The 19,524-nt window shown below is 39.7% G+C and overlaps 1 protein-coding gene across 1 annotated transcript in view; it reads right to left on the reverse strand.

Annotated features, from left to right (window-relative positions):
* Positions 1–244: 244 nt before the first annotated feature.
* LOC127450506 (ras-related protein Rab-5C) overlaps positions 245–19,524 on the reverse strand; it is a 30,189-nt gene continuing 10,909 nt past the window's right edge. Inside the window, exons 3-6 of the mRNA XM_051714691.1 lie at positions 4,266–4,417; positions 1,941–2,063; positions 1,766–1,859; positions 245–1,406 (exon numbers count right to left, since the gene is read on the reverse strand). Of these exons, the coding sequence (XP_051570651.1) occupies positions 1,279–1,406; positions 1,766–1,859; positions 1,941–2,063; positions 4,266–4,417 (497 nt within the window). The 3' untranslated portion in view covers positions 245–1,278. The remainder of the gene's footprint in view (positions 1,407–1,765; positions 1,860–1,940; positions 2,064–4,265; positions 4,418–19,524) is intronic.

The raw sequence follows: 19,524 nt of genomic DNA on the forward strand, positions 1-19,524 counted from the left end.
CACAATTGATGTTGAAAATGCCTGTTTAAAAGAGACATCCTTCAGGGAGTATTGGACAGAAAACTACTGACAGAAAGGACATGTAGTCGGAGAGAACAAAGAAAGACCCAGTGCACTCTAAGAGACCATATGTACAAAAAGAAAAAAAAAAAAAAAGAGAGAGAGAGCAAGAACAAATCAGAAACAAGCAAATTCTTACAAAGGTGCAAAATTGAAATGGCTAATGATTGGGATTCTTATTCACAAGAAAAAAAAAAAAAAAAAAAAAAAAAAAAAAAAAGAGTACAAATACAGCAACGTTATTTTTCCCCCTCGTCAATAATTGTGATTTTGGTCAGAGGAGACTGATTTTTTTCAATGTATTTAATCCATGTTTGAATAATTCAATGTTTTGTTTCATTGATGTAAAAGAAAAAACACAATGGAGTTATACTGCCTGTTAATGCACTATAGACATACAAGTAGATATATGTAAATGATTAGAAAATAAGTCTAGCCTATCAAATCATATACTGGTTTCATTTGTGCTGGAGTAGTGGATGTCAGAGTGACTAATACAATAGAAATAATACAGAATCTACAAAAGAGCTGGACATTGATGGAAAATAGCCTGTCGTCTCTCTCCGATTTGTCCCCCTCTCCATCTGACATGGTTGTTTAAGACAGAAAGGATGTGATCAAGGAGAGCAGAACATGAGGTGTAACTCAAAACTGGCTGTATGCATCACCAAAAGGGAGAGCAAGTTTAAATAGTGGCCTCACCACTACAATTTTCATAAAAACAAGAGCAAATGAGAAGATAAGGAAATACAAGGGAGAGAAGGCCTGTTTTCCCCACCAGCAGTAGTTAGAACTTCTTTCATGAAGAGAGACTACCAAAGCTTTTGTTTGAGTGTGATTGGTTAAAACTGATCACATTTTTCTCCTTGTTCCATAATGTTGTTTTTTTGTGGTCAAAATTCTATATAAGACAAATCGAATGACTTTGAAAATCATAAATGGCAGACACATATCGAAGCTTCTGTGTGTGTATATCTATTTGCATGTACTGTTAGGAGGGATAACTGGTCAAATGATTAATGCGAGTTGATTTACAAGGGTATCGATGGGCCCCTTTTCCAGTTCTGAAGCAGAAACTGTTGGCCTGTATGTTACAGTCTAACTGGCCATAGTTTAGAGCTGGGTCATAAGTGAATGGATCTCACACTATGGGTTCATACTGTGTTTGTGTGTCTGTATCAGTCCTTGGGTGCATCTGCCAGCTGATTGGTCCAGTGGTTAGTTCCCACCTCCACAGCATTGGCCACTTCTGCCCTGAGGTGCTGCCTCCTGCAAGTCAACCCCTCCCCGAGCCCGTCCACCACTCCCTGCCCCACCCTGTGGCTCGTTCTTCGGAAGCTTCTTGGCTAACAAGAGAGATTTTGAGAAGAAAAAAAAACATTTTATCACATAAACATTTAAAGTCACCATGAATTTAAAATGCACAATTCTTATTTTCTTATTGGATGCTGCAATTGTATCCGACTTATCCGTGCACGTCATAAAAAAAATAACAATGGTTTGCTCTCTTAATCTTTAATAAAAAACAATAACTTGACTCATTTGCTAATGAATCATTCAGACAGAGATGTTCAACCAATTAACTGAAAATAACCGACTCAAAAGAATTCATTCACATACTCACAACACTACAGATTGTTAACAAGTTCTAATCTACACAAGCTCTAACCAAGAGCAAAGATGTAATAACAGCAAAGATGAGTACCAATAGCCATGAAGATCTCGTTCACATTCATGGCAGTCTTTGCAGACGTCTCCATAAAGAGAAGGCTGTTGTCGTCTGCATATGCCTGTGCCTCCTAAAAGGAATCATACAAATGTGTTAAAAATATTTAGAAGCAGCCACACACTTAACTTCTCCTACACTCATATGCACATACCTGAAAGTCAACGGCTCTCTTGTTGGCCAGGTCTGCCTTGTTGCCAGCAAGAGCAATGACGATATTTGGACTTGCCTGACGCTGCAGCTCCTTCACCCAGTTCTTTGCTCTGGTGAATGTGTCCTGGATGGTGGGGGGTTGGGGGGGGGGGAAACAGTCGATGAGTATCCGAGTGAAGAAAGCACAACATAAAATTATTTCTTCAACTCTGAGCATTTCAAAATAAAACTTTTTAAGGTGGGTCTCATGGGCACCATGCAAGGGTTGGCCGTGTGAATGGCAAGCTCTGCACACTTTGCTAGTTTTAATAATATTTGTGTCACAAACTGGTGAGATTCGATACACACTGATCCCTAATTGTTTTGGGAAGACAATATGTCAAAATTCAAAATCCCAGGGCTCTGGAGATATTAAAAGACACTTAGGTGCTCGGGCTGATTCCCCTCAGCAGCAGGCCGGAGGCCCCTGACTCAATTCGGACAGTGAACTGAAAGAAATCCCACGTGAATTGATGTGTTGGCAATGCTGACGATGGTCATTGCAGACTTGGAGGATCTTGCTGTAATACGTCGATTGATCACTTCCATGGAGGTGAAAATCACTGAGGTGGTTACAAGAGTTGCAGAAGTTGAGAACCGGATGAATTATCTGGAGTCATCGGAGAGGGAATTAGCTGCTAATCCACTAGCAATCCCCTAGGGAAAAACTGGAGGATTTGGAGAATCGTAATCGACAGAAGAATGTCCGAATTGTTGGAATTCCTGAGCATGAAGAAGGCTGAGATATGGTGAAATTCCTAGACGAGCTCTTTCCGAGTCTGCTCGACATAACAGGCCATAAGCTGGAAATCGAGCGAGCTCAGAGTCCTGGCTCGGAGATCCGCTGAGGGAGACAGGCCCCAATTAATTCTGGCCAAATTTCTGCGATCATCCGATAAAGATCTCGTGTTACGCAAGGCGAGGAGTAAAGGAAGGCATTCTTGGAAGAACCACAGCATTTTCTTGTTCCCAGACTTTACGAATTAGACGAGAGAAACAGGATCGATTCAAGGAATGCAAGAAACTCTTACATCAACGGAAGGTCGCTTTTGCGCTGGTGTGCCCGGCCAAATTGAGAACAGATGCTAAGGATGGCCGCAAAATATTTACATGCCCACAGCAAGCGATGTCCTTTATAAAGACAATTGAGTGAGTAAGCCATTTGGTGATTTTCATGTTGCTCCAAGTGAGCCTGACTAACTGAACATACATTTGACTGTCCGAGGAAAATGGGCACTTTTTTTGTTTCTTTTTGTGTTAGTTCTGCCTAGCGGCTGGAGTTTGTTTTGTGGAATATTTCTTGCAGGACACTGGAGTGATTAGGGTATGTGTTGCACTCATGTAACGACCAAATGGACCGGCTCACTGAATATTCTTTTGACTGCCCGAGGAACTGAACGCCAGATATCCTCTTTTTTAAATAATATTTGTAATATTAATTATATTTGAAAAGTGTAACATTAACATGACAGTAATTTAAGCGCAGCCTTTGTAAAAAATATAAAGCTATATGTAAATGTGTAAAAATTGAACAGTTTAATGGGGAAAAATATTATCCGAATAGTAATTCCAGTTTCAACTAGCAACATCAGAACCGTTTAGTCGAATAGTCAGCTAGTCTCACACATCCCTAGTTTTAAAAAAACAACAGATAAAATTTTTGGACACTTTCTGGAAGATGTTGATGAAATGTGATGAACTACACCTGCTGTTACTCTGCACCTGTGTGAATTTGAGAACTGACGTCATAAATGACCTGGTCCAGTTAATTTTAGCGAATTGCAAAAATGGCTCAGAAAAAGTGAAGTTAAGAAGTTCTGAGAAAACATTTGTTTGACAACGGCACTTGGCTTGATATCTTGTAATTGAATGCAACGACATTCAAACATTTATTGTGCCTTAAGTGTCCAAACATATACAGTGTACATGTACACACACACACGCACACACAGCAGTAGTTCTGCATTGTGATTGTTGTTGCTTGACTTTCAACAAAGGTCTGCCTGCATCCCACAGAATAATAATTAACTTGAACATTCAGTCAGGTGTAACCTTATTATTCAGACCATACCCTTCTGCTGAGTACAGTCCTGTCACGTCAGCCATTATTAGTGTGCGTGTGTACATTTAAGCCAGTGCACTGCTTGCAAGTCACATTGCACTGGAGGTGCCATGTAACCCTTACCTGGTGATTGACTGGCTGTACAAGACACCTGTCTGCACCAACTACAACCTTTGATTTAAAAGTTTTGATTTGCGTGTGCTGGAGTAATGATCACATTCTTACTGTGTTAGTAATGTCGTAGACAATGATGGCCGCTTGGGCTCCTCTATAGTACATAGGGGCCAGGCTGTGGTATCGCTCCTGTCCGGCTGTGTCCCAAATCTCAAACTTTACTGTTGTATCATCCAGACAGACTGTCTGTGTGAGGAATGCAGCTAGAAGGGAAAGAGAAACAAATACATTTTTATGACATGACACAAATCAATTTTATACTTTCAGCACTTCCTAACTGTTGGGCTATTTAAGGCTCAGCAGAAAATTTTTGAACAGGAGGAATAAGATGACACATGGAACAAAGGAAATTACATGTTAAAGGAAGGGAGAGCAGAGACATGAAAAATGTAAAGCATCAGGCACTCATTTGTCACAGTAAAAAGTTGCATTTTGCTTAGAGCTTGCAAGAGCAGAGGGGTTCAGAGGCAAGTTAATTGTCATTTTCACACATTGCATAGCAATGGACAAAAATGAAATGATGTTTCTTCAGGAAACTGCAGTGCAAGATTACACATACAACCCCAATTCCAAAAAAGTATGAAATGGACAGTATGTTAAACGCTAATAAAAACAAAAAGGAGTGATTTTTAAATTATATTCACCCTTTGCTATATTGAAAGCACTACAACTAAACATTATATGACGTTGTACCTTTTGAATTTTATTGTTTGTTTTTAATGTGCAGTAATTTCAAATCAGATGATTGCAATACGCTACAAAAACAGTAGAGAAAGGGGCAATTTAAGACTAATACAGGGTTGCTGCAGACTTTTTAAAATCAAATTCAAGGCTTTTTAAGACCTTTTTCCTAGACCTGAACAGATCAAATTAATACTGTATCCCCAAACCAAAACAAACCCACTAAAATCACAATCTAAAAAAAGTTTAAAATACTCAAGTTTTCCACAAATATATCACATTAAAATTGGTTTATGTACCACTATACAATTTAGAGATCGACTAATGTTGGATTTTGCTGATACAACAATGTGTTGACAGAAAGGTAATTCATCTACCAATAGCTTTTTAAAATTTGTAGCCTACATTAAATGTTCTTAGTCTTTCCATCCTGTGATGTAGAGGGCCAGACAGAGGCTACAAGAGTCCAAACTGAATTAAATTCCATATGCAGTTTATGGTGCAACCAAAATACTAATAACCAGGGGAGAAAAAAAAAAAGATTTGATACATAGCACGGAACTTTTAACTTTAAAGGCTAAAATACACTCGGGACTCTTAATTTGAAATGTAAGTGCTTCCATGTTTCTAGCTGCTCATTCAGACAGATAAGGGAAATAAAACAATAATCCTCCTACAATTATCTACAACATATTACAATATAAACAATTAAAAGTAAACACTATCATATTTCATAAACACTCTATCATCATCAACAGCTGATCATTAGTAATTACTTGTCATAAATGTCCAATATGGCTTAATGATTGTGGACTGCTCTGCAACAGCAGGAAACACTCACGAGTCCCGAGTGCTTGGAGGAAATACAACAGTGCCATGTTTTCACTCTGAAGGCGCAGCGCAGGCATTTATTTAATTGAATCGTATTCTTTTGAAGTTTGATAATCACATTAGGTCATATCACGATTCCTGTCTTTCCGCCCCAAAATTTAAGACCTCTTTAAAATGATAATTAAGACTTTTGTTGAATCATTTAAGATATTTAAGACTTTTTATGACCTTAAATTTTGGAAAATTGAATTGAAGACATTTTAATACTTTATAAGGATCCATGGAAACCCTGTTATAACAATTTGACAAGTTAAAATAACAAGGCAATGTGAAACAGGAGATTTTAAACAGGTGAGGCAATCATGTCATAGTATATAAGGAGCCTCCAAAAACAGCCTAGTCCTTCAAGAGCAAGGATCATTTGAGACTTGTCAATTTGCCAACAGATGCTTCAGCAAATAATCCAGCACTTTGAGAACAATGTTCCCCAAAGACAAATTGGAAGGATTTTGGGCATTTCACTCTCTACAGTGTACATGATAGTTAAAATATGGTCAAATGTCGGTGTGTAAAGGGCAAGACGAAAACCACTTCTGAATGCGCGTGATCTCTGATCCCTCAGACATTGCCATCTTAAAAATCATCATTCATCTGTAATGGATATCATGAACATGGGCTTGGGATTACTTTAGTAAACCTTTGTTAGTCAACACCATTCACTGCTGCATCCACAGATGCAAGTTAAGACTTTACTATGCAAAGCAGAAGCCCTACTTCAACACTGTCCAGAAGTGCTGCTGACTTCTCTGGGCTCTGTCTCATCTTGGATGGAAAGTAGAATAGTGGAACCGTGTTTTTTGGTCCGATGAGTCCACATTTCAAATAGTTTTTGAAAAACACAGCTGTCGTGTTCTCCGGGCAAAAAAGGAAAAGGAGCATCCAAGCTGTTATCAGCGTCAGGTCCAAATGCCAATGTCTGTATGGCCAGGGGTGTGTCAGTCCCCATGGCATGTGTAACTCGCACATCTGTGAGGGCACCATTAAAGCAGACAGATATGTACAAATACTGGAGCAGTATATACACTGCCATCCAGCACCGTCATTTCCAGGGACATCCCAGAAATTTCAGCAGGACAACTTCAAACCACATACTGGCCGAATAAGCAGAGAGTGTGGGTGCTAGATTGGCCTGCCTGAAGTCCTGAAGTCCATCTCCAATTGAGAATGTGTGGTGCATTATGAAGCGCACAATACGGCAACGAAGACCCCGTACAATTGTGCAGCTGAAGACCTGCATAATGGATGAATGAGGGAAAATTCAACTTTTTAAACTTAAACTTGTGCAGGGCTCAACGCTAAGAATTTTTTCTACTGGCCTGTTTGGGCCAGTGCTTCAGATTTTTACTGGCCCCAACACAAAAATGACAAATAGCTGTTTTTACCATCATGGTTTTAAAAAATATGTCCGAAGATAAATATTTTTTACATATCTTATGTTTTTAATACAATGGGATTGTAATCCCATATATGCGCTTTACAGATATAAATTCATAAATACATTATATTAACCTCAGCCATCCTGCCATTTACACATGTTTTTAAGCCAAGAGTTCTGTGGAGGAGATGATGGGTTTTCGGTCACCCGTTTAGTCATGCTGTCATGCAACTTTTGCCCATGTGTAGTGTTTTCACAAGAAGGATCAAAGATTATTCACTAAGTTAAAGATTTGATTATTGGTTGAGAGAACAGACTTGCTACTAAATCGGTTGTGATGTGTAATATACAGTAGGTAGATATTAGGCCTAATCTGTGAATTAACTGTGTAAATAACATGAAATCAGACAACCCAAACAGGACCAACATTGACTGATATACAAAGAACAAAAACAAAAATACCTGTATGGTCCAGAAATTAGACATGTAACAGGTGTTTTATGAGGATCATATGAAGTAGACTGTTTCAAATATTCATCTTCACCCTGCAGCTGAACAGCTCTCATAATAATAGCCATACAGATCTTGCTTCTTTTCATATCAAACGGCATTATCATGTCGAATTAATGTTTACATTTTGAAACATTACCTAATTAAATGTATACTTACATTTAGGATATTGAGCAGCTCGTGATTTCCAGACTATATATATAACTGGGGTTAAACAAAGTTTATTACGTCTCATTCGGCGCTTCATCTCTAAAGGCAAATTAATGAGAGAAAATGTGTTTGTTTTTTTACAGTGGGAATAAAACTAGCGCTGAAAGCACATGCATGTTAAACAGTCTACGCTGCACGGAGAGAGATGATGATGAGACATATGATTTTCAGTCCTATAGAAAGAAACTGTTGATTTCTTGTGTTCCAATGTGTGGATTACTAATTTTCACCAACATGTAAAAACTAAAAATGTGGGGATTTCGTGCACTGTGAACACGGAATGTGCGGGGATACTTAAAATGTTGCACAAGACGTTAAATCCCACTATGAAATTCATTAAGTGGGTTTTTGTCCTGCTATTTTCTACACATTGGTAATAGCTGCTACTAAGACACTTGGAAAAGAGCGAGGACAGTGCTAGGAGAGTGTGTGTGCGGTGTCTGCACGATCTTGTGCGTGCACACGACGGTGCCTTGGCGCGTCCAGTATATTATGCATTTGCGCGTCTTTGCAAGATAAATATACTCGCTCTCGCTCCTTGGTTAGAAGACTTCGTTCGCTCGGTGTAATTTTTCACTTGTTGTTTGCTTGCCCTAATGTTATAAATGCACCACTGGCCCGATCGGGCAAGTGACAGTTCTAGCAACTGGCCCAAATCTTTCTCACACTGGCCCTGGGCCATTGGGCAGTCCTTATTGTCGAGCCCTGTTGTGTCTTCAGTGTCTAAATGCTTAATAAGTGTTATTAGAAGAAATTGTGATGTTTCATAGTGGTAAACACTCGACTGTCCCAACGTTTTTGGAGTGAGTTGCAATCATCTGATTTGAAATTACTGTACATTTAAAAAAAAAAAAAAAAAAAAAAAAAAAGAAATTCACGAGGTAAAACATATCATGTTTAGTTGTAGTGCTTTCAATATAGCAAAGGGTGTATATAATTTACAAATCACTCCTTTTTGTTTTTATTAGCATTTTTCATACTGTCCCAACTTTTCAGAATTGGGGTTGTACATTCAGGAAGACATTGTGCGGTTAGAGTCACGTGACGCCATGCGAGGATCAGACGTGTAAATGGCACACTCTGCGCACTTTGCTAGTTTTAACACTTTTAATGACATAAACTGGTGAGATTCGATACACTCTGTTCCATAACTGTACTAGGAGGACAATATGTCAAAGAATTCAAAATCCTCGGGCTCAGGAGACATTAAAAGACACTTACGTGCTCAAGCTGATGCCACAGAGCAGGCCGCGAGCATGGGAGTCAATTTAGTTGGAGAAGTGCGGGAAATGTGACGAGAGATGCTGAATATGTTGGCAATGCTGACTTGGAGGATCTTGCTGTGATACGTCGATCGATCGCTGCCATGGAGGTGGTTACAAGAGTGGAGGATGTCGAGAAACAGATCAATTATCTGGAGTCATAGGAGAGGGAATTATCTGCTAATCTGCTAGCAACCAAAGTGGATTTGGAGCACGTCTGGGAGAAGTTGGAGGACATGGAGAACTGTAGCCAGCGGAATAACATCCGTTTCATCGGAATTCCAGAGGGCGAAGAGGGACAGGATGTGGTGAAATTCCTAGATGGGATCCTTCCGAATCTGCTCGACACGGTAGGCCATAAGGCCGACACTTTTGCTAGAAGTTTATACGGAATCATTAAAGAATGGAAAGCTTCCGCCAACCATGATGCAAGCCCGGATCAGTCCGATTCTTAAAAAATACAAAGATCCAAGCGAGTGTAAGAGTTACCAACCAATTTCCCTGATCCAGCTAGACGTTAAGATATTGTCAAACATTTTGGCTAACCGATTAAGTTATGACATTTCTTATACATATAGATTAGGTGGGGTTTATTCGGGGCCGTAACTCTTCTGATAACATTAGGCGTTTCATTAATGTCATGTGGGCAGTGGCGAACAATCAGACTCCGGTCGCTGCCATCTCACTTGATGCCGAAAAGGCGTTTGATATGGTAGAATGGGATTATTTTAAGATTTTGGAAATGTACGGGTTCGGGAATACTTTTATTGGGTGGATTAAGTTACTTTATAGACACCCGGTAGCGCGTTTCAAACAAATGGATTAATTTGAGATTATTTTACTCTGTATAGGGGCACACGGCAGGGTTACCCTCTTTCCCCCTTATTGTTCTGTCTTGCCCTGGAATCATCAGCAGCTGCGATAAGAAAGTAGGATGATTTTCCAGGGGTGGTGGCGGGGCGCATAAGCTTTTGCTTTACGCAGATAATATTTTATTATTTGTCTCCGATCCTACTAGATCTATGCCTTGCCTCCACAGAATTATTAATTCCATTTCTATGTTCTCAGGATACAGAGTGAATTGGTCTAAATCCAAAGCTTTGGCTCCGACAGCGTACTGCCTGGTATAGGCTTTTCAGCCGGGCGCCTTCCAGTGGCCCAAACAGGGCATTAATATTTGGGTATTTTATTCCCAACAAATTTGTCTGATTTAGTTAAGAGTTAATTTTGACCCTTTAATAAAAAGTTTTTCGAGGGATGTGGGTAGATGGGCTTCATTACATTTATCTATGATTGGGAAGGTTAATGTTATTAAAATGAATTGTATTCCAAAATTCAACTACCTGCTACAATCTCTCCCTATAGATGTCCCCCTCTCTTATTTTGAGCAATTTGATGGCATAGCGAAGTCCTTCATTTGGAATGGTAAATGTCCCAGATTACATTTCAGTAATTTACATAGGCCGATTGACAAAGGTGGGCTAGGCCTTCCCAAGATTTTGTTTTATTATTATGCATTAAAGCAGCAGATACTCTGGGAGTGGTGATTACTGCTTTTGGAAAAGGTCATGAGGCATCAATGTATTGTATTAAATGTTTGGGGGGGGAAGGGTTTAATTTTATATAATTTGATTCCGTATTTTCTGTTATGTTTAATTTGTTGAAGGGAATCAATAAAAATTGTAAAAACAAAAACAAAACAAAAAAAACAGACATTGTGCATTATATCTGCATGACATTAAAATATACAACTACAACAGTAAATTACAAATAATAGGACTAAAGACAAATATTTACACTAAAGTGAATACTTCATGATAGATTTATGCCTTTTACTCACTAAAGTACCAAGTAAGATGTTAAATATGCATAGGTGTAAGCAGAGTATGAAACCTATAAACCTAAGCACTATAAACATTATAAATATATAATAAAATTATAACAATAAGTAAACAGTTATTGCAAGAAGTAAACAATTATAGCACGTGATCATGGATGAGAGTTATGTTTGGCAGTCTCAGCAGGACTCCAGACTGTGACTAAAATGGTCGCAAATGTGACTAAAAATAATTAGAATTTAAAATCTAGTTGTGGTAGGGCGGAGCCGGGTCGTGATTCCGCACATCCGGCCCCTAATAAGGCTGATTAAGCCCGAGAGGGATAAGGCTGACCGGAGACGGCAGTGCGACACAGAAAGTGTTACGGACAGCTGTCTGACACCTGTGTGTGTTTGTCATTAAACTATCATTTATATTGTTAAGCCGGTTCTCGCCTCCTCCTTTCTATTGAATGTGTTACACTGGTTCCAAAAGCCGGGAAGGAGGAGGGATGTGCCGTAGTAGAGTCCTCGCCATTACCATCCACCCCAACGGAGCAGCCGCGGCCATCTGCCGGAGGACGGAGCCCGGCTGCCGACTGCGAGGGGAGGAGGGGCTCCTGGCCGACCGCCTGGAGAGGGACAGCTGTCTGACACCTGTGTGTGTTTGTCGTTTTGGTTAAGTTTATCATTAAACTATCATTTATATTGTTAAGCCGGTTCTTGCCTCCTCCTTTCCACTGAATGCAATACACTAGTCGTCACTGGCGACAGTCGGGTTGTGTGCGTTCATATGCGGTTTCGTCAGATATCATCTTATGAGTTATTGAATACATCTTAAGAGTGCGCACCAGTGTGTCTCACGCCACTTTTCACCTGTTCTGTTGTGATGAGCTCGCTGCGCCGTACGCAACAACAAAATCAGCGTGAGTTGTGAACAAAAGACTCTTTTGAATCAGATCTTTTTCATTAATCACCCGAAAAGAACTGAGGGTTTGAACTGAATAGCTCAGGTTAGCAGTTTGAATTAGTCACTTTCTCAGCAAATCAGCCGTCAGTATGTTCACAACTGGGAGCACAGACGTTTCAAAATAAGAGTCCCATGTATATTCCACTTTTTCTTCTGGTAACACTGTGTAACAAAAATTATTTTATTTTTTTGGTTCCTGTAGTGTTTTATTTCCTAATTTCTTATGCCTCAAAAGTATAGAAAATGGCTACTATTTACCACAAACTTTGCTTTTGTGACCGGGACAGTGATATTTTGAAATTGACCTAATTCCAATGAGAAAACGGGCGAATTTGTGTCTTTTCGTTCACATAAAGTCCGAAAACAACAACATATGAATCCAAATTAACATGTATTTATACTAAAGTAATACAAAAATGACTACAAAAGATTTAGAAGTGAGTGGTTTTTCGAGATTTACTATTATATTGTAAATCACTTTCACGAATCAGTCCCCAAATGTAGTCTCCCATCATGTTCTCGAAATACTGTCCTTGGTAGCAGCGTTCAAAGCCCAGTATATCCAGATGGAACCGAATGCCTTGCTATTCTGGGTACATTCCCATGTTCTTCTTGAATTTATCAAGATAAGCATCAAGGATATGGACTTTGATGTATTTCAGAGGTGGAGCTGAGTAGAGAAACCTATACTACCCCAACCAAAAAGACCTCAACGACTTGATTAGAGATCTTGGTCTCACCAAGTCCAGTGCCGAGCTTTTGATGTCTAGGCTCAAGCAGTGGAACTTGTTGGATGAAAGTGTGCAAGTCGCAGATCAGAGGAAGCGTCACCAACCTTTTTCCAGCTTCTTCACCCATCAAGATGGACTCTGCTTCTGCCACAATGTGACCAGTCTGTTCGAGGCAATCGGAATCGCTTGTAACCAGAATGAGTGGTGCCTCTTCATTGACAGCTCATCCAGGAGCCTCAAAGCCGTGCTGCTCCATAATGGTAACAAGTACCCGTCTCTTCCCCTGGCTCACTCGGTGCACCTCAAAGAGGATTACAACAGCATCGAGACCTTGCTGGACACCTTGAAGTATGATGAGTACGGCTGGGAGGTCATAGGAGACTTCAAAATGGTGGCATTCCTGATGGGTCTCCAAGGTGGTTTTACCAAGTTTCTCTGCTATCTTTGCCTTTGGGACAGCAGGGAGACCAAGGCGCACTACCACAGGCGGGACTGGTCACAGCGGACCGAGTTCTCTGTGGGGAGGAACAACGTCAAGTGGGAGCCACTGCTGGACCCCCGGAAGGTGCTGATGTCACCAATGCACATCAAATTGGGCCTTATGAAACAATTTGTCAGAGCTCTAGATAAGGAGTCGGCAGCCTTCAAGTACCTTCAAGACTTCTTCCCTAAGCTGTCTGAGGCAAAAGGTCAAAGCCAGTGTCTTCATCAGACCACAGATAAAGAACTCACTAGTAAGGGAGAAAGCGGCTTGGAACAGCTTTGTCGCAGTGGTTTGGGGCTTCCTGGGAAATCACAAGGCCGAAAACTATGTGGTTGAGACTCTGGGAAGACCTACGTCACAATGGGCCTTGATATCCATATCCTTGATGCTCATCTTGATAAATTCAAGGAGAACATGGGAGCGTGCTCAGAGGAGCAAGGCGAGTGTTTCTATCAGGATATACTGGACTTTGAATGCTGCTATCATGGACAGTATAATGAGAACATGATGGGAGACAACATTTGGAGGCTGATTCATGAAAGTGATTTACAGTATAATCGTAAATCTCGAAAAACTACTCACTTCTAAATCTTTAGTAGTCATTTTTGTATTACTTTAGTATAAATACATGTTAATTTGGATTCATATGTTGTTGTTTTTTCTGACTTTGTGAACGAAAAGACACAAATTCACCCGTTTTCTCATTGGAAATTTCAAAATCACTGTCCTGGCCACAAAAGCAAATTTTGTGGGGAATAATAGCCATTTTCTATACTTTTGAGGCACAAGCAATTAGGAAATAACACTTACTACCCAGGAACAAAAATTGTGTTACATAGTGTAATTATTGACTGGGATTAGAGTACTGCATCTGGGGTTTCATTCAATTTGCACTCTTTTAGTCTCTATGTTTGGGCCATCCAGTAACTGTAAAGAAAGACTAAGGCAATATTTTAAAAATTAAAATTTTATAAAATATATATATATTCAATCTTTTGACACTTAGGACACTTGAGGGACTACTAAATATTACACAAGGTGCAAACATTCATTAATGCTAAAGAAGAAAACACACTACTATATGCATACTATACTTGTAAATATCTGTAATGTAGATTCTGAAGGGCAGTACTATATTGAAAAAAAAAAAAATTTCTCTCCCATATTTGTATAAATTGTGAAAGGGGTGTGAACATTTGAGACAAAAGGGAATGCAAACGTATCTTCTCAACTATATATACGCCGTTTATTAAACCTTCGATGAATGGGTTATCAGCTGACTTCGTTTTCTTCTGCTTTATATCTGGTTTCTGAACAGCAATCTAAATCGAGAAAATCTGTGATTTGGCTCCTTAATGTTTCAGTTTAGGAGCCAATGGCTCCTAAGTCATTTTTTTAGTCTGGAGCCCTGCACAGTAGATCTGTGGGGCTTCTGCAGGTGTGTTTGTGTGTGAGTGTGAAACAGTGTCATTGCAGTGCAGTTGGAAGGGGGTTGGATCTGTTGTGATGAGCTCGCTGCACCGTACGCAACAACAAAACCAGCATGAGTCGTGAACAAATGACTCTTTTGAATCAGATCTTTTTCATTAATCACCCGAAATGAACTGAGGGTTTGAACTCAAGAGTTCAGGTTAGCAGTTTGAATTAGTCACTTTCTCAGCGAATCAGCCGTCAATGGAGATCTGGCCCCTACGGGATGAATAAACCTAGATCATTAGGCCATTAAGTTATATTGTCAATTCCCTTTTATGTTTGACACTCTAATTTTAAGAAGGTAGCATCAATATTACTATTGCTCATAACTTAAGTTACAGGCTTTTAAAACCCCTAAAACCCAAGTATTAAACTTGTGCAATCCGTTTGTGCTACGGATATAAATGAAAGCTCAAATCATACAGCTTGTTGAGGACCGGTGTGCAATTTTCTAAGTGATCAGACTTGAGATTTTCACCAGATAGATAATAAAATGGGTGAAAAAAATCCCATAGACTTGCATTGAAGGAGACCCCCTAGAATATAGAGACTTGGGGGTGGGCTCTTTTAACTTGGCCCAGTAAGCACCAACAACAACTCAGAACAACTTAGCAACTGTGTAATGCCTTAGCAACCACCCAGAACACCATCATGGCGGGCAGATTTTAATGGATAAGCACCTAAAAAAAAAAAAAGTACAAATTTAGTATAGAGATTAAAATTATACAGATAAAAGGAAGTGTGTGAAAAGCAAAAAAAGAGAGACCATGCAAGTTTCTAATCCCTTGACTTTGTAGAGTCAGATGCCATGGTCACATGTTTGTAGCTCATATAAATTTCTCCAGTGCGCTTAGCGCTGCAAACTTTGACTTGCTCGCTGACGACAGAAAGACGGCATTGATGGGACAAAGAACAAAAAATGCTGAGGATTTCCTAATTCATAGCTCTGTGTAAGCATTTGGTATCCTGCCTGTAATAATGTCTCCAATCATTTTTCTTCTCTCCAGTCTGATTGTATTAAACAATCTCTGAATAAATAAATCCCTACTAAACTTAAGACTCAGCCCTGATGGAATATTATATGACTGTAAATAACCAAATTCACTTAAGAATCCCTTAAAACACTGGTGATGCGCACGCGCGTACACACATACACACACAGTTGATCATTTCCCTTTCCTTCTAGATGCCGAACTGCTTCCTCTCCTCTTTGTCCACGCAATTCTTTAAAAGTGGATAATCTAAAATCAGTAGCACTTGTAGCTGTGGTTATGTCAGCAAGTACAAAAAGATATGCAACTATATGCATGTGTTTGCTTTTAAGATCTGATGAGTGCACATGCATATGAGTTTGTCTGTTTAATACACCAGTATAACTCATGTGGCAGTCAGGTGATTATAAGAACCAACTTTTCTGCCTCTGATCTGGCCCAGCCCTCAAGAAGCACATGAGCCTGCATATAGTGTGGGTTTATGATCTATACCTTGAGTATGTTCTACACAATCTCACTATCGCTTGTGTAGTGTTATAAGTACCCCAATAATGAATCTTCAGACTTTTCACATTTTCTGGACTGATTTTGAGGTGAAATATGTAGAACTGATTTAAACATGCAGGCCTCTACCATTTTACAATTTTGCGTTATGCAACTAAATATGTCTGTTATCTGCCACTGGCTAGTAAATATTCGGATTTTACTCGCCAGAGATTGAGTGGCGAAGAAGAACTTGAGCGCCATGATCCTTTTACTGAATAAGAAGCTGGTGATTAAGAGGCTTGATTCAGCCTAGTCTTTTACAGCTTGTTTCTCGTGAGCATGCACTCTGAAGGAAACTGACCTTATTTGGCTGCAAAGGGTCCTGAATTATCACGATCGCGCTGACACCATCGCTTTAGTTGAGCCATGAAATGCTGTTACATTGACATTTACAAAGCTATATCTGTGCTTTGATGATGAATTACAGTGATGAACGGACCTACAGATGTCTTCCCCAAAGATCCATCAGGTATGTTTATGGTTTTTATTAGGGCTGGGGAAAAAATCTATTGTGTTACATATCGCGATTCTTGAGCCAAACAATTTTAAAACAGTCTCCCTGATGAAAAATAAACTCGGCAAAAAAAAAAGAAACATCCCTTTTTCAGGACACTGTATTTTAAAGATCATTTTGTAAAAATCCAAATAACTTTACATATATTTATTGTAAAGGGTTTAAACAATATTTTCCATGCTTGTTCAATGAACCACAAACAATTAATGAACATGCACCTGTGGAACAGTCGTTAAGACACTAACAGCTTACAGAGGGTAGGCAATTAAGGTCACAGTTATAAAAACTTAGGACACTAAAGAGACCTTTCTACTGACTCTGAAAAACACCAAAAGAAAATGCCCAGGGTGCCTGCTCATCTGTGTGAATGTGCCTTAGGCATGCTGCATGGAGGCATGAGGACTGCAGATGTGGCCAGGTCAATAAATTGCAATGTCCGTACTGTGAGATGCCTAAGACAGCACTACAGGGAGACAGGAAGGACAGCTGATCATCCTTGCAGTGGCAGACAACATGTAACACCTGCACAGGATCGGTACAACCGAATATCACACCTGTGGGACAGGAACAGGATGAAAACAAAAACTGCCCAAGTTACACCAGGAATGCAAAATCCCTCCATCAGTGCTCAGACTGTCCGCAATAGGCTGAGAAAGGCTGGACTGAGGGCTTGTAGGCCTGTTGTAAGGCAGGTGCTTATCAGACATCACCTGCAACAACTTCGCCTATGGGCACAAACCCACCTTCGCTGGACCAGACAGGACTGGCAAAAAGTGCTCTTCACTGACGAGTCGTGGTTTTGTCTCACAAGGGGTGATGGTCGGACTCGTGTTTATCAAAGGAATGAACATAACACTGAGGCCTGTACTATAGAGCGGGATCGATTTGGAGGTGGAGGTTCCGTCATGGTCTGGGGCAGTGAGTCACAGCATCATCAGACTGAGATTGTTGTCATTGCAGGCAATCTCAACGCTGTGCGTTACAGGGAAGACATCCTTCTCCCTCATGTGGTACCCTTCCTGCAGGCTCATCCTGACATGACCTTCCAGCATGACAATGCCACCAGCCATACTGCTCGTTCTGTGCGTGATGTCAGTGTTCTGCCATGGCCAGCAAAGAGCCCGGATCTCAATCCCATTGAGCACGTCTGGGAGGGATAGGGCCATTCCCCCCAGAAATGTCTGGGAACTTGCAAGTGTCTTGGTGGAAGAGTGGGGTAACATCTCACAGCAAGAACTAGCAAATCTGTTGCAGTCCATGAGGAGGAGATGCACTGCAGTACTTAATGTAGCTGGTGGCCACACCAGATACTGACTGTTACTTTTGACCCCACCCCCCTTGGTTCAGGGACACAATATTCCATTTCTGTGTCACATGTCTGTGAAACTTGTTCAGTTTATGTCTTAGTTGTTGAAACTTTTTATGTTCATACAAATATTTACACATGTTAAGTTTGCTGAAAATAAAAGCAGTTGAAAATGAGAGGATGTTCTCTGAGTTTACATTTTTTTGTTTAATAATAAAAATAAAAAAAATCATGTTTATCTTAATGCTACAATGATTAATAGATAAATATTGGAAGTTATATTTGTGCAGTGTTACAAATTATATTTTCTCTCTGAGAAGTTTTGTCTCAATTCTTTATGCTCAGTCCTTTAATGCACCACTGCTACATCAAAGCGCTGTTTGTTCACTGTCGGATGTCAATTTTCCTGTTATTATGCATAATCCTAAACTTTATTTGAGAGGTGTTGTGGGGAGTATTTGTCTGAAGTAATTCTACATATTCTGTCTGACACTGCTTTAATAAATAGTTTAGCTGTAAAAAAGCTTATCAAACTGTTAAATGCCGTAAACTACATGTCGCACCCCCACAATATTTATCATCTAACAGCTAGGCTAGTCATGCGCAGTGGCGGGTAATTTTGCACATTTACCAGCCACTGTCGACAAGAAATTATGCTACACACAAAGACGTGTGCTTGAGGAAACACCTGATTATATTTTGAAAAACAGACAAAAGACATGCCAGGGATGCACGTGTCTGATTTGCTTTTATGTTCAGAAGTTAATTTGCTCTTTGGCGCCAACGCACGCAGCACCATCGTGTCTCTCGGAACATGTGCAAATTGTGAGTTCTCACTTTTTTCCACTGTCAGTCATTTGGGAGCAGTTTATAAGAATAGTGTTGTCTATGAGAACTCTGCTCAGACTATCTCAGGATGCATATGCAAATAACAAGCAATGACATTGGGACTACAGGTGAATTGTCATGTGTGTCATAATTCAGTAAAGCCCCAGAAATGGTTCTTGAACAAGTTTACTCTTTAGCCTCCATTTATGTTGCAAAATTATTGTTATGATAATAGTAATAGCCTATGGTAATATGTTATATATTTTTTATTCTAAAATAACAAAATTAGTTTGATAAGTTAATTATATATTCTTTATATTTATTTGTTGAATACAAATGGACGTAGTGCAAAGGAACCCATAAGGCTGCATTAACTAGTCACCTAGCTCAGACAACAAACTGACTGGTCGACTGACAGTTTTAAATTTGTAGTTTTGCACATCCCTACCTTTTACCTGCAAATTTTATATTACAGAGTGAAAACAATTTTCATTTCAGACACAACTGTTCTTCAATAGACATTTATTTCTGAGAAAAAGGAGTTGACAAAGTTTTTATATCAAACCATTAAATCGGCTAGGAAACATTATTGTAATATCGAATCGGGAGGTCTGTGGCAATTCCCAGCCCTAGCTTTTATAGGGATATTGTTTTGTTCGTTGGTCCGTTGGGACAGACTGCATTCTCACCACAATCGAACCGCTCCAGAGTTCGTTTGCAA

The sequence above is a fragment of the Myxocyprinus asiaticus genome, chromosome 13 (assembly GCF_019703515.2).
Source record: "Myxocyprinus asiaticus isolate MX2 ecotype Aquarium Trade chromosome 13, UBuf_Myxa_2, whole genome shotgun sequence".
Taxonomy (NCBI): Eukaryota; Metazoa; Chordata; class Actinopteri; order Cypriniformes; family Catostomidae; genus Myxocyprinus; species Myxocyprinus asiaticus.